This window comes from Gadus macrocephalus, chromosome 3 (genome assembly GCF_031168955.1).
Source record: "Gadus macrocephalus chromosome 3, ASM3116895v1".
Lineage (NCBI taxonomy): Eukaryota > Metazoa > Chordata > Actinopteri > Gadiformes > Gadidae > Gadus > Gadus macrocephalus.
The window spans coordinates 26,494,100-26,509,099 of NC_082384.1; the positions used below are offsets into that span (position 1 = coordinate 26,494,100).

The following is a 15,000-nucleotide window of genomic DNA, read 5'->3' on the forward strand; positions in this document are numbered from 1 at the left end:
ATACACTCAGCTTGGCTAAAGCTAATACACTTAGCTTGGCTAAAGCTAATACACTTAGCTTGGCTAAAGCTAATACACTTAGCTTGGCTAAAGCTAGCTCAGCTTGGCTAAAGCTAATACACTCAGCTTGGCTAAAGCTAATACACTCAGCTTGGCTAAAGCTAATACACTTAGCTTGGCTAAAGCTAATACACTCAGCTTGTCTAAAGCTAATACACTCAGCTTGGCTAAAGCTAATACACTCAGCTTGGCTAAAGCTAATACACTTAGCTTGGCTAAAGCTAATACACTCAGCTTGGCTAAAGCTAATACACTTAGCTAGGCTAAAGCTAATACACTCAGCTTGGTTAAAGCTAATACACTTAGCTAGGCTAAAGCTAATACACTCAGCTTGGCTAAAGCTAATACACTTAGCTAGGCTAAAGCTAATACACTCAGCTTGGCTAAAGCTAATACACTCAGCTTGGCTAAAGCTAATACACTCAGCTTGGCTAAAGCTAATACACTCAGCTTGGCTAAAGCTAATACACTCAGCTTGGCTAAAGCTAATACACTCAGCTTGGCTAAAGCTAATACACTTAGCTTGGCTAAAGCTAGCTCAGCTTGGCTAAAGCTAATACACTTAGCTTGGCTAAAGCTAATACACTCAGCTTGGCTAAAGCTAATACACTCAGCTAGGCTAAAGCTAATACACTCAGCTTGGCTAAAGCTAATACACTTAGCTTGGCTAAAGCAAATACACTTAGCTAGGCTAAAGCTAATTGATTTCCCCACCGTTCGGCTCTCTTCTCCTGAAGGGTAGCGGCCAGCTCCCTGAGAGGCAGGCCGGACCGCTGGGCTGCGGGTCTGACCGACCAGGGGCCCTCCGGGGGCCAGGGGCCCTCAGGGGGGGGGGGGGGCAGGGAGGGGCCCTCAGAGGGATGGGCGCTGGAGGAGGGACTCCCATCTGTGAGAGGTTAGGTCCAATGAGTGATAGCACAAACACATGTAATATAGTACCATAGAATAGCCCCTGAGAAAGGGCAGACACACACACGCACAGACGCACACACACACACACACACACACACACACACACACACACACACACACACACACACACACACACACACACACACACACACACACACACACACAGACGCACACACACACACGCACACACACACAGGTCTAATGAGTGATAGCACAAACACATGTAATATAGTACCATAGAATAGCCCCTGAGAAAGGGCAGACACACACACGCACAGACGCACACACCAACCCGGTATCACGCCAAGGCGTAAGGATACATACGTGTGTCCACATCGCAAGGCGTGTTCAGGTTCACGCTTTGCCTGACCAATGCGTCACCCTGAACAGGCGTCCTTCTCCATTCGAAATGAATGGGGGAATAGCACCAACAGGGGGCGATACGTTCTCCTAGCATTTGGTGAAATTGTTACGTAGCCATATTAATCGTTATTATCTGAATGGGAAATGCAATATTTTAGGACAGATACACCATTAAACGTGTTTCTAATGACATTTCTAGCGAGAAATTTACATTTACCTTTCATAATATTCAGTCAGTGGTTGTGTCTGATCTTTAGTTTTATAGTTATTGGGAAGATTTTATCGGCTCGCTCGCATGTTTCAACGACGTCAGGTTACTAGGGACGCTGCTTTCGCTAAACTAGCAGCTCACGTGTTTCCTGCGTTTGTGTTATTAAACCGTTACTTTATGTAACTTTAAATGATATCATCGTGTTAGAAACACGTATATCTGAGAGCAGGGGTGAAGTCTTGTTTAGATTGCTGTCAGGTTAGCCTGCTGCAGCCACATCCTCTGGGTACAGTTGTTATCATTTAGCATTAACTAAGCCTGGCCACCAGCGAAGAAGAAGAAGCCGGTCCTCGCCTATGCTCGCCTCCGTTTCTATTCGCGTGCTTGTGCGTGCTCGTGTGCTCGTGGACTCGTGAAACGTCATCAGTCGTTGCCCGAGCACTGTTCCAATTAGAAGTACGCATGCATCGGAGGTGGCTCGTGTGTACTTGCAACCGCTATAAATCCCAGGATGCATTTCCCACATATATATATTTATATAATATATAATATAATATAATAAATAATAATAATATACGATAATATATAAATATATAATAATAATAATAATACATTTAATTTAGAGGCGCCTTTCAAGACACCCAAGGTCACCTTACAGAGCATAAAGTTATCATAAATCGTTTAAAAACAAGACATTGTGGAAAAATAATAATAATAATAATAATAAACAGACACGTTTGTTGAGGGGGGGGGGACACACGATTGTAGGGGGGGGGGGGGGGGGACACGTTTGTTGAGGGGGGGGGGACACGTTTGTAGGGGGGGGGCACGCTCGACAACGAGAGTTGGTTTTTATTGAACGCTCGACAACGAGAGTTGGTTTTTATTGAACGAGACTTCAACACGGAACAGCTGCACGAAACGATGGTCACGTCACTCTCGGTGACGGTGTCGACAATAATGAACACACGAACAATGTTAATAGAACAACACACAACCACATAACATCCCGAACCCATTAACCCCACTTAATCCTAACAACAAAACAAGTTAACAAAAGCCCCATTTGTCAACTGAGAACCCCAATTCCCAGAATCCCCCGCGGCTCCGGAACACGGCGTATCTTATATTAATCTTTATTATCTGAATGGGAAATGCAATATTTTAGGACAGATACACCATTAAACGCGTTTCTAATGACATTTCTAGCGAGAAATTTACATTTTCCTTACATAATCTTCAGTCAGTGAATGTGTATGATCTTTATTAATCTTTATTATCTGAATGGGAAATGCAATATTTTAGGACAGATACACCATTAAACGCGTTTCTAATGACTTTTCTAGCGAGAAATGTACATTTTCCTTACATAATCTTCAGTCAGTGAATGTGTATGATCTTTATTAATCTTTATTATCTGAATGGGAAATGCAATATTTTAGGACCGATTCACCGTTAAACGTGTTTCTAATAACATTTCTAGCGAGAAATATACTTTTTACTTGCATAATCTTCAGTCAGTAATTGTGTCTGATCTTTAGTTTTATAGTTATTAGGATTTGATCGGCTCGCTCGCATGTTTCAAGGACGTCAGGTTGCTTTCGCTAAACTAGCAGCTCACGTGCTTCCTGCGTTTGTGTTATTAAACTGCTACTTTATGTAACTTTTAATGATATCATCTTGTTAGAAACACGTATATCTGCCCAGTCGCCAAAAGCATACCTACGTTGACAGTGTACGTTTCGTGAACACTGGATTACGTCGCATTTCAACATAAAATAGCGTGTTATACACACACACACACGCACGCACACGCACAGACACACACGCACACACGCACGCTCAGACACACAGACACACACACACACACACACACACACACACACACACACACACACGCACACGGTGCATTTCGCTGCTAAAACAACAACAAAAAAATATTCCCTCAAATAGTATTACTTTCAAAACGTTAGCCAAAATGGCCAATAATATCATTTTTTATTTGGGATGCTTCTAGGACATTTTGGGTGGATTTTGAACGGTATGTGGGGGGCATGTTTTTTGCAGGACCTGGCAACCCTGCGCTGTTGCCCGAGATCTGGATCCACCCCGGCGTGGTGCCGTCTCCTTTTGACCTTTTGACCTTTTGACCCCAGACTTCTGGGGGAATAGCTGAATCAATTCATTAGTCAATCAGAAGCATGTAAATATCTTCACGGTGGCGTAAGAGGACGAACAAGGTGTCCTTCAACATCTACGCTTCCAGGCGATTGCAACGGTGCCACACATGAGCATATTCGAACATGTTTAATGGTAGTAATTAGCTGTCGAAATTGGAGGCCTTAATCAATACTGAGCAGCTATTGATTTGCTTCCCGATAAAGATTTGTCACAAATGACATGTTATTTAGCATCTACACGTTGAGCTGAGTCCAATGACACCAAGAACGACACTCTAGCTAATGGTAACATGTATTTTACATGGTACACCTAGGTCTGGGACATGATCTCGGTGTAGCAAGAGGCCGAGCTTGATCTCATTGGACTCAGCTTAACGTGTCGATGCTAATTAACATGTAATTTGTCAAAAATCTCCATCGGGAAGCAAATCTATAGCTGGTCATTATTGATAAAGGCCTCCAAAATCGACAGCTAATTACTACCCCGAAACATATTCAAATATGATCATGTGTGGCACTGTTGCAATCGTCTCGAAACGTAGATGTCAAAGGACACCTTGTTTGCTCTGTTGCACCACCGGGAAGATATTTTCATACTTCTAATGGATTGATTCATTTAAGGTTCTCGGAGTGAGACTTTAAGTGGCTGCAGCAGAAGTGTTGAGACGAAAGATGATATCAAGAGATTTATAGAATATTCCCATTCACATTATGATTCTTCGTCGTAAAATCCGACGAAACATCCTTTACATTCACAGAGCGAAGATTATGAAAGTCCAGGCTCAGCAAGTGCTCCATCTCGTTGCACCTGCACCCAGCGGCTCGCTTGCAAGATTTTGGCCTGAAGTTCTTCCCAGACCTACACCCTAGCCATCCAACATGCATATCTGAGAATCAGGCCTCTCTTTAATAATGACAAAAAGTTATGAGAGAAACACACATTAACTTTTTGTTATCTCATAAGCGGCGTGGTGCCGGCTCCTTTTGACCTTTTGACCCCCGACTTCAAAAACGTGGCCACAGGCCAGCTGTGTCTACACACCTTTAGCCACAAATGTACACCTCCATCCCACAAAAAATGGGGACTAGAAACTAACCTCTGTCTTATGTACATTTACTGTACTGTTGGAGGTCACACCCCTTTGCCGACCTTTTCGAGATAGCTAGGGATGCTAAAATGTTTACACACATTTCCCGGGGCCCCGTGTACGACATATCCGAGATTTGGAGTTCTAGCCCTTAGAGAAAAAAAGTTTTCCCAAATGGAGTGTCATTTGGACAAAGCCCCTCAGAAGTGTAGCCTGCAAGTCCTAATGGTTCAGAATGTGGTGGAAAAACAGTTTTTTTTGTACCGAAACTTGGCCCGGTTGGACCCCGAGGGCAGGAAGGGGGGGCCCTTCCTGCCCGAGACTTGGCCCGGTCAGACCCCGAGGGCAGGCCCCCCCTTCCTGCCCTCGGGGTCCGACCGGGCCAAGTTTCGGTGCGGAGGTCCCAGTTAGGCCCTAGAATAAGGTATTAAAATTTCAGGGCGGTAGGACCTTCCTGTCTCAAAAACTGTTTAGAAAACACACACACACACACACACACACACACACACACACACACACACACACACACACACACACACACGCACCGACGCATTGATGTTAGACCTTCAGGCCGCTGAGCAGACGCTACTTTCCAAAGCGACTTACTATAAGTACATTTGTCAGAAAAAGGAGAAACAACAATATATCGCTGATATGCACACACACACGCACGCACACACACACACACACACACACACACACACACACACACACACACACACACACACACACACACACACACACAGGTCCAATGAGTGATAGCACAAACACATGTAATATAGTACCATAGAATAGCCCCTGAGAAAGGGCAGACACACACACGCACAGACGCACACACACACACACACACACACGCACCGACGCATTGATGTTAGACCTTCAGGCCGCTGAGCAGACGCTACTTTCCAAAGCGACTTACATTTGTCAGAAAAAGGAGAAACAACAATATATCGCTGATATGCACACACACACACACACACACACACACACACACACACACACACACACACACACACACACACACACACACACACACACACACACTTGAAGATGTCCTCTCTTTCCGCTCTGGGTCGTACCGCCCAGAACCAGAAACACTTGGTTTATCTTCCGTTACCTGAGAGAAGTCTGATGAATTCGACAGCTCCGCGATCGCCCATCATGACCACAGCGTCTCGTTCAGGAGACATATGCTCTCCTTCCTTCATGTTGGAAACAGGATCACCAAAACCAGATTCAACAGAACAACCTCAGCAAAACCAGCTTTAACAACACCAGGTTCGACAGTACCAGGTTCATCCAAACCAGGTTCACCAGACCCAGATTGACCCACCCCAGTTTCCCAAGCTCCGAGGTGTACCGGCTGGTGTCCTGCCGACCAGGGGACCATCTGATGCGTAGAGTTTCCTGCTCTTCAAGACGCCTCCGTACCTCAATGTGACATCATTGTGCAGTTAGATTGTCGGTCAGCTGATCTAGGGCCAGTGTCACCACTCCAGTCCAGTCGCCCATGTGGACGGAGAACTGATGGTGAATCTGCTTCAGCATGAATCTGTAAATAACGTGTCAGGATATCACATGACATGAAACAACATGCACCATTTCTTCACAGTCTATTTTTGAATGGTGAAATACAGAGAAGAACGGCCATGAAATGCAAGTGTCACACACACACACACACACGCACGCACGCACGCACGCACGCACGCACACACACACACACACACACACACACACACACACACACACACACACACACACACACACACACACACACACACACACACACACACACACACACACACACACACACACACACACACACACACACCCCCCATACAAATTTCTCTGTTCACTATTTTACCGCGAGTGCACACACAATTTACAGATGGGGGACTACAGATGAAAATGAGCTTTTTTTTCCAAATCTGGCATATTTACATTTTGAGTGTAAACAAAAAATTTAAATTGATGTGCATCGTAAAATAAACAAATAAATAAATGGCTCCTCCCAGCTGGTTACAGATCAGGTGTACACATGGGAATTGGTTAGCCTAGCGATTGTTGTACTTGCACTTGGTTCTCTGAACAACCTTTCTGTACCGACAGCGATATATTGATGCATTTCTTATGACAAATGGGTTACTTATGATGACATATTGCTAAATGCCCTAAATGTAAATGTAAATGTGTATGACCCCTCCCACTTTAGAGATGGCTCCTCCCAGCTGGTGTCAGATCATGTGTATGACCCCTCTTACTTTGTAGATGGCCCCTCCCAGCTGGTCTGAGATCAGGTGTATGACCCCTCCCTCTTTAGAGATGGCTCCTCCCAGTAGGTCTCGGATCAGGTTTGGCAGCTTGTGGAGTAACGAGGAGAGCGACAGAGGTGAGTTTACCAACTGTTTAAAGTCTACTTCAACAGTTGTTTCGTGCGAATCGAATGTGTTTTTTAATCTTCGTAGATTTTCAAACATTTAGTTCCAGCCTGATCAGATAATGAATTTAGATGGTTTATGGTTAAAGTTATCGTTACGGTTGTTCCGGACTTTGACCCGGTTCGGCAAACGTTTTACATTCATATTTCACGTTAAATTTACATTGAGCGCAATAAGAAGACGCTTTTACGCAAAGCACCTTACAATAACTACATTTCATTAAATTTTTCTTTCTTTGCAATAAGATCGCATCGCTGGTTATGGCTTTTAAAAATACAATTCTGCACAGTACTTCCTTATCATCAGAAAGTCTATCTTCCTTTGCGAAGTGATGCATTGAGTCCCATGCAGCCATTAAGTGGCACTATGCGGTGTAAGTTAATGCTTTTAAACGATGGTTGGTTCGTGCATTCCTCCGTGTGTTGCAAAAGCAGCCGACTCTGATTCTGCATCAGAGCTGCAGAAGATCAACTTAACAATCAACACCAACATCAACATCAACACACTAGCTTGCTGAGGAATAGAACCACAACCTGCAACCAGTCCTCAATGTGGACTGGGTCAATCCCAGTCCACAATCCAACAACCCAGTTGGCGTTACATAGTATAGTCAGTCTATTTAAATTGATATCGATCGGTTAGTCCGGTCTGTTGGTTCCCGCTGTAACAGCCGGTTTCTAAACTCCGTCTGACCGTCGGGAGAGGTGCGACTCTCCCAGCAGCTCCATGACAACACTCGGAACCCAGTCCGCTTTGTTCCACAAATCCCTCAAAGGGTTCAACCCGTCCCCATAAACAACAAATGGACGGATCTGGCTCTGCTGTAGCCTGCAAAACGGTTGTTCTGGGGGAATACTCAGTCGCTGAAGTATGACAGGGAGGGGCACTGGTCTCTCTGCCTCTCTGTCTCTGTCTCTGTCTCTGTCTGTCTCTCTCTCTCTGTCTCTTTGTCTCTCTCTCTCTCTCTCTGTCTCTTTGTTTCTCTCTGTCTCTCTCTCTCCCTGTCTCCCTCTCCGTTCTTTAGAATCAGATTTACATCTTTGATTGATTAACCGTACTTGGGATGGTGTTTATAAATGTGCTTTTCAGTACTCCTTTCCATTCTGCGGTACTATTGTTCCTGTTGTTTCTATAGATCTAGACGCAGTAGTTCAGTACTTCCTGTTTATACCCTCTGGGGAACCATAGTGTGTTACAGTCAGCAGTGACCTCCGACCCTTTCTCACATTTGGTTGGTTTTCATGTCACCAGCCGTTTAAAGTAAACACACGCACGAACACACACACACACACACACACACACACACACACACACACACACACACACACACACACACACACACACACACACAGAGCCGCACCCATCAGTTCTATGAGGATGTGACTCAATGCTGGTGCGATCTTCCAGAGAATAGGGTGCCTGTCTTGGGCCGGTCACAGTCATGACTGACATGAGGTCAGTCCCCTGCTGAACACATGAGTGACAGATGATACAATACTGTTTACAACACAGGGGTGTTTAGCACTGAGAGGGTAACAGCTGGAATCACTTAATGTGGGCTGAGATCCACAGCTGGTGCTAGTTCCTGCTGGGCTGGGCTGGGCAAACACACACACACACACACACACACACACACACACACACACACACACACACACACACACACACACACACACACACACACACACACACACACACACACACACACACACACACACACACACACACACGACTTTTAGCAGACGCTTTTTGCTAAGCGCTAACAAACACACGCACAAAAAGTAACTTTCAGTTCCACAGGATCCGACAGGATGAGGCTTCATGCTATCGTTCCCCGTCAGACGAACCGTGAGAATGGTTTGACAGCTGTGTTACAGAAACAACAACAGTGGAACATGGAAACGTCTCTGCTGTGAGCTGGACGTGGGTCCTATTGGCCCGGGGTGGAACAGGGTTCTACTGGGTCGCAGGCAGTAGGGGATTGTCTTTGTTTTCTGCTTCATTGATCTCCTCTAATTCCACATTCTTAGAATCAAATACTAATTTCCGAAGCTTTCTGTTGCTCGGCGGGGCTTGTACGACCAATAACAGAGGTCAGAAAGCATGTGTGTGCGTTGTGTTTGTGTGGGCATTGTGTACGTGTGTCAGAGGTGACCGGTGGCTGGGGCGTTGTGGTTTATTGGTGCAGAGGGTTTGAGAGTCTTTAGACACAGAGCATGGTGTCCATTGTCCATCATGACGTCCTCTGAAATGCAGCAAGACACGTGTGTCTCTGAACCTGAATGCATTCATGGGGCGCCTGGCCCCATTACGACCCTGAGTACAGTATCAGACCACCTACTGAGTGTGGCTGCGTTGGTATTCACGGAGTCCTGTCCCGTGTCTCGGAGCGGTTGACATCAGCAGGACAAAAGGCGGCTTGTGAGCGATGACATAACTCCACTTGGAGTCTCAGCCGGCCTTTTGTTATCGGCCCGTCCCTACAGCCCCAGGGGCCTCGTGGCCCGTCCCTCTGCCCCAGGGTCAGAGGGGCCCGTCCCTACAGCCCCAGGAGCCTCGTGGCCCGTCCCTACAGCCCCAGGGGCCTCGGGGCCCGTCCCTACAGCCCCAGGGGCCTCGGGGCCCGTCCCTACAGCCCCAGGGGCCTCGGGGCCCGTCCCTACAGCCCCAGGGGCCTCGTGGCCCGTCCCTACAGCCCCAGGGGCCTCGGGGCCCGTCCCTACAGCCCCAGGGGCCTCGGGGCCCGTCCCTACAGCCCCAGGGGCCTCGGGGCCCGTCCCTCTGCCCCAGGGTCAGAGGGGCCCGTCCCTACAGCCCCAGGGGCCTCGGGGCCCGTCCCTACAGCCCCAGGGGCCTCGGGGCCCGTCCCTACAGCCCCAGGGGCCTCGGGGCCCGTCCCTCTGCCCCAGGGGCCTCGGGGCCCGTCCCTCTGCCCCAGGAGCCTCGGGGCCCGTCCCTCTGCCCCAGGAGCCTCGTGGCCCGTCCCTACAGCCCCAGGGGCCTCGGGGCCCGTCCCTCTGCCCCAGGGGCCTCGGGCCCGTCCCTCTGCCCAGGGGCCTCAGGGCCCGTCCCTCGGCCCAGGAGCCTCGGCCCTCAGCCCTCTGCCCAGGGGCCTGTGAGGTCATGTTCTCCTCCTCTGTGAGGGACCTGTCCACACCGCTCAAGCGTTCCTCTTAACAGACTTCCTGTTCGTATCGATGTTGACTTCCCAAGTGTGGTTTGTAATCAAACCGGATGTTGTTGTGTCTTGAGCCTTGGTTGTGGGGAACTGTTGAAGTGAAGTCAGCTCACCAGCAGAACGGGTGCAGTGGAGAGTGAACATGAGGGCTGACACACTCCTCAGGGCCCTATCTCTCCAACAGGTTTCTACAGGACCAGAATTGAGTGTATTGCTGCTGACGTTCTCTCTCTCTCTCACCCAGGTATGTGCACAGGTGATCTGCGCAGCTATGAGTCGATGAGGGTGTGACCCTCTCTGATTGGTCGAGAGGCCCAGACGTGTTGTGACAGACAGAGAGCAGGCAAAGGCAGCGTCGGAGAATGGCGAGACATGTGGGTTTTGACCAGAGCCCACAAGACCCGGAGGTTGGATTGGAGTGAGTAGTGTGTGTGTGTGTGTGTGTGTTGTAATTGTTGTTGTCTTTATTTATTTTCCTTTTGCCCTCTCCCTCTCCTCATCTCTGCGTCTCTCGCCCTCTCTCCCTGTGGGGCTGTACTCTAGTTGAGGATCCATGGACCTGATGGAGTAGTGGATGTGGTAAAGGATAAGTTAATGGGGAAGGGAGGCACTAATGTGCTCTGATGATGAAGAGTACTTTGAGGTTTTCCAGATTGAATACGGGTGTGAAGCTCCCAGAGTGATCTGAGAGATGTCTTCTTCTGGAGATAGAACTCATGTTCCTCTGCCTCCATCGTGTACATGGACAGGTCCGTCCCCGGGGAACACTCTGTATGTCTTTATGTTTGGATCCCAAACAACGAGTGAGGATGATTCTGGACACGGTGTCTGTTCCTACAGCAGCTTCATCCATCAGATTAAGAAGGGGCCGCGACGGTAACATGAGACAATGACCCCTGAAAGGCTATGGTAAACTGGGCCTGGACTGGTCTGAAGACACGGCTAACTGGACCAGAGTCACCATAGAGGACTGGGATTAACCCAGTCACTTTAGAGGACTGGGATTAACCCAGTAACCATAGAGGACTGGGATTAACCCAGACACCATGGTTGACTGGGATTAACCCAGTCACCATAGTGGACTGGGATTGGCCCAGTCCACTCCATTCGGCCTCTGATTGGTTTCATTTTAACGAGTCTGACGTTTCTTTCTACACATTTCTGATCAGAAACATTATAAATCTATAATATCTAATATAAATATAATTAATGTAGAGAATTGGTAACCATAACCCTAATATTTGAATATTACATCAAGGGACTCGACCCATCTGATTTGATAGCATAATAGCGAACGTATAAGGACATTTCATTTAGAAATGATAACAAATATATGTTAGAAATAATAAATTACTAACATATATTTCAAGATTGTAAATGGATGTGAAGCTCCCTAATCCTCGCCCTGATATGCCTAAGCAATGGGACACACCTGCAGACTTTAAATGTAGGTCAGGCCTGGGTATCATACGACTGCTAACTGTCCTAATAAGAGCAGTGGTGTTGCTATTTACACCAAGAAAAAGTTGAAGGCTTATTTAAAGCTCACTGAATGCTTCAGTAAACAATTCGAGCTTCTGGCCTTAAATTTAGAAGTTTTGAAAGACCGTCATATCATGATAGTTGGTTGTTATAGGCCTCCATCTGCAATAGGTAACTCAATGTCCACACTGGTGAAAAGTCTGTCACAATTGCAGTATAATGAAATTGTTGTGGTTGGTGATCTTAACTGGGATTGGTTGACGCCTGTGGCAGATGCATTTAAAGCACAGTGTGATTCTTTAAATTTAACACAAATAATTACCTCCCCCACCAGACCAAACTCAAAATGTCCTGACGAGTCATCACTTATTGATCTAATTTTGACTAATTTCCCTTTTAAGTACTCTGCTACAGGTGTTTTCCCAAATGATGTAAGTGATCACTGTGTGTTATTAGCAATAAGAGACACCAAGATTGTTAAGTGTAAACCTCGTTTTGTAGAAAGGCGTAATTTGAAGATGTTTGTTGAGCAGGGTTTTCTATATGGAGTATATCTATTCGACTGGACCAGAATTGCCCTTATTGATGATGTTGAAATGGCTTGGTAATTCTTCCATGATACCTTTCATGAAATAAACAAACATGCTCCTATTCGGAATTTTAGAATTAAGGGTCGGGATAGCCCCTGGTTCACAGCTGAGCTGCCCGGCGTGCTTTATGAACGTAATGCGGCCTGGGCAAAGGCAAGAAGGTCAGGCACTGAGGCTGCCTCCTCTTTCGGCAGCTAAGAAACAAATGTACTTCTCTTTTCAGAAAAGCCAAATCTTAGTTTTATCTAACGAAAATTTTAATGATCAAGGTAATTCTGGAAAGCAATTAAATCATTATCTGCTTCTAAAATCTCTTATGAATTACCATCTTTGTATTGTCCAAGACTCCATTGCTGTTCATGATAAGGTTGAAATGGTAAACTGTTTCAATGAACATTTTATTTCTTCTGGGTTCCTGTTCAAATCTTCCAAACATTCTGCTGTGAAATCTGTACATTTGAGTAACAATGCTAGAGATGTACACAACACTTTTAATCATACACCTTTTACAGCTGCTGAGGTTCACATAGCCTTAAAGCAATTGATCCCTAGAAAACCGTCTGATCCGGATCACTTGGAACCAAGGTTTTAAAAATGAGCAGCAGCCTCATTGCCTTCAAACAAAATACCTAAGATCTGGAAGGCTGCTTATGTTTGACCCCTACTAAATGGAGGGGATCCAACCATTTTAAATATTTATAGACTACTCTCAAACCTCTCAGTGTTATCAAAGGTGCTGGAATCCCTAGTCAGTGAGCAGGTTAAAGATGATGTCCATACTCATCAAATATTAAATGTACAACAATTAGGGTTCCTAAAAAATCATAGCACCACAGCTGCTGCCATGAATGTTTTAAATGACATCATAGGAGCACTAGATAAAGAAATGGATGGTTTCACTTCTTGCATTCTTACCGTGCGTAGGAGTCCCCCCCCAGTGCCTAGGGAGTCCCCCCCCAGTGCCTAGGGAGTCCCCCCCCAGTGCCTAGGGAGTCCCCCCCCAGTGCCTAGGGAGCCCCCCCCCAGTGCCTAGGGAGTCCCCCCCCAGTGCCTAGGGAGTCCCCCCCCAGTGCCTAGGGAGCCCCCCCCCAGTGCCTAGGGAGCCCCCCCCCCAGTGCCTAGGGAGCCCCCCCCAGTGCCTAGGGAGCCCCCCCCCCAGTGCCTAGGGAGCCCCCCCCCAGTGCCTAGGGAGCCCCCCTCCAGTGCCTAAGGAGCCCCCCCCCAGTGCCTAGGGAGCCCCCCCCCCAGTGCCTAGGGAGCCCCCCCCAGTGCCTAGGGAGCCCCCCCCCCAGTGCCTAGGGAGCCCCCCCCAGTGCCTAGGGAGCCCCCCCCCAGTGCCTAGGGAGTCCCCCCCCAGAGCGTAGGGAGCCCCCCCCAGTGCCTAGGGAGTCCCCCCCCAGTGCCTAGGGAGCCCCCCCCCAGTGCCTAGGGAGTCCCCCCCCAGTGCCTAGGGAGCCCCCCCCAGTGCCTAGGGAGCCCCCCCCCCAGTGCCTAGGGAGCCCCCCCCCAGTGCCTAGGGAGCCCCCCCCCCCAGTGCCTAGGGAGCCCCCCCCCCAGTGCCTAGGGAGCCCCCCCCCAGTGCCTAGGGAGCCCCCCCCCAGTGCCTAGGGAGCCCCCCCCCCAGTGCCTAGGGAGCCCCCCCCCCCAGAGCGTAGGGAGCCGCTTGGGCCGCCTTTATTTACTTTATCTATTAATAGCTTTGGACAAAAAGCTTTTAATTCCTATGCAGATGAGTGTAAGTGTCCTTATGACTAATGCAGAAGCACGGACAGAACTGGGAAAAGGCCTTTAAGGCTTTTGCACCTTCTCCCTGGAATAACATCTAACCACCAGGTAAAGGTGATCCTCCACCAGGTAAAGGTGATCCTCCACCAGGTAAAGGTGATCCTCCACCGGGTAAAGGTGATCCTCCACCAGGTAAAGGTGATCCTCCACCAGGTAAAGGTGATCCTCCACCAGGTAAAGGTGATTATCCACCAGGTAAAGGTGATCCTCCACCGGGTAAAGGTGATCCTCCACCGGGTGAAGGTGATCCTCCACCAGGTAAAGGTGATCCTCCACCAGGTAAAGGTGATCCTCCACCAGGTAAAGGTGATTATCCACCAGGTAAAGGTGATCCTCCACCAGGTAAAGGTGATCCTCCACCAGGTAAAGGTGATCCTCCACCGGGTGAAGGTGATCCTCCACCAGGTAAAGGTGATCCTCCACCGGGTGAAGGTGATCCTCCACCGGGTGAAGGTGATCCTCCACCAGGTAAAGGTGATCCTCCACCAGGTAAAGGTGATCCTCCACCAGGTAAAGGTGATCCTCCACCAGGTAAAGGTGATTATCCACCAGGTAAAGGTGATCCTCCACCGGGTGAAGGTGATCCTCCACCGGGTAAAGGTGATCCTCCACCAGGTAAAGGTGATCATCCACCAGGTAAAGGTGATTATCCACCAGGTAAAGGTGATCCTCCACCGGGTGAAGGTGATCCTCCACCGGGTGAAGGTGATCCT

General features: G+C 48.0%; 2 protein-coding genes across 5 annotated transcripts in view; one reads left to right on the forward strand and one right to left on the reverse strand.

Annotated features, from left to right (window-relative positions):
* The window catches only part of tmc8 (transmembrane channel-like 8), a 20,887-nt gene extending 14,528 nt beyond the window's left edge, over nt 1–6,359 (reverse strand). For 2 of the 3 annotated variants that reach the window (XM_060048342.1, XM_060048341.1), the window contains exons 1-2: nt 5,932–6,353; nt 775–946 (exon numbers count right to left, since the gene is read on the reverse strand). In XM_060048342.1, the coding sequence (XP_059904325.1) occupies nt 775–946 (172 nt within the window). In that variant the 5' untranslated portion in view covers nt 5,932–6,353. Of the gene's footprint in view, nt 1–774; nt 947–5,931 lie in introns of all 3 variants that reach the window. The other variant, XM_060048344.1, reaches the window with a different exon arrangement.
* Nucleotides 6,360–7,075: 716 nt separating this feature from the next.
* Nucleotides 7,076–15,000, forward strand: part of tmc6b (transmembrane channel-like 6b) — a 21,369-nt gene continuing 13,444 nt past the window's right edge. Inside the window, exons 1-2 of one of the 2 annotated variants that reach the window (XM_060048340.1) lie at nt 7,076–7,203; nt 10,687–10,848. In XM_060048340.1, coding sequence (XP_059904323.1) covers nt 10,793–10,848 — 56 coding nt within the window. In that variant the 5' untranslated portion in view covers nt 7,076–7,203; nt 10,687–10,792. Of the gene's footprint in view, nt 7,204–10,674; nt 10,849–15,000 lie in introns of both variants that reach the window. The other variant, XM_060048339.1, reaches the window with a different exon arrangement.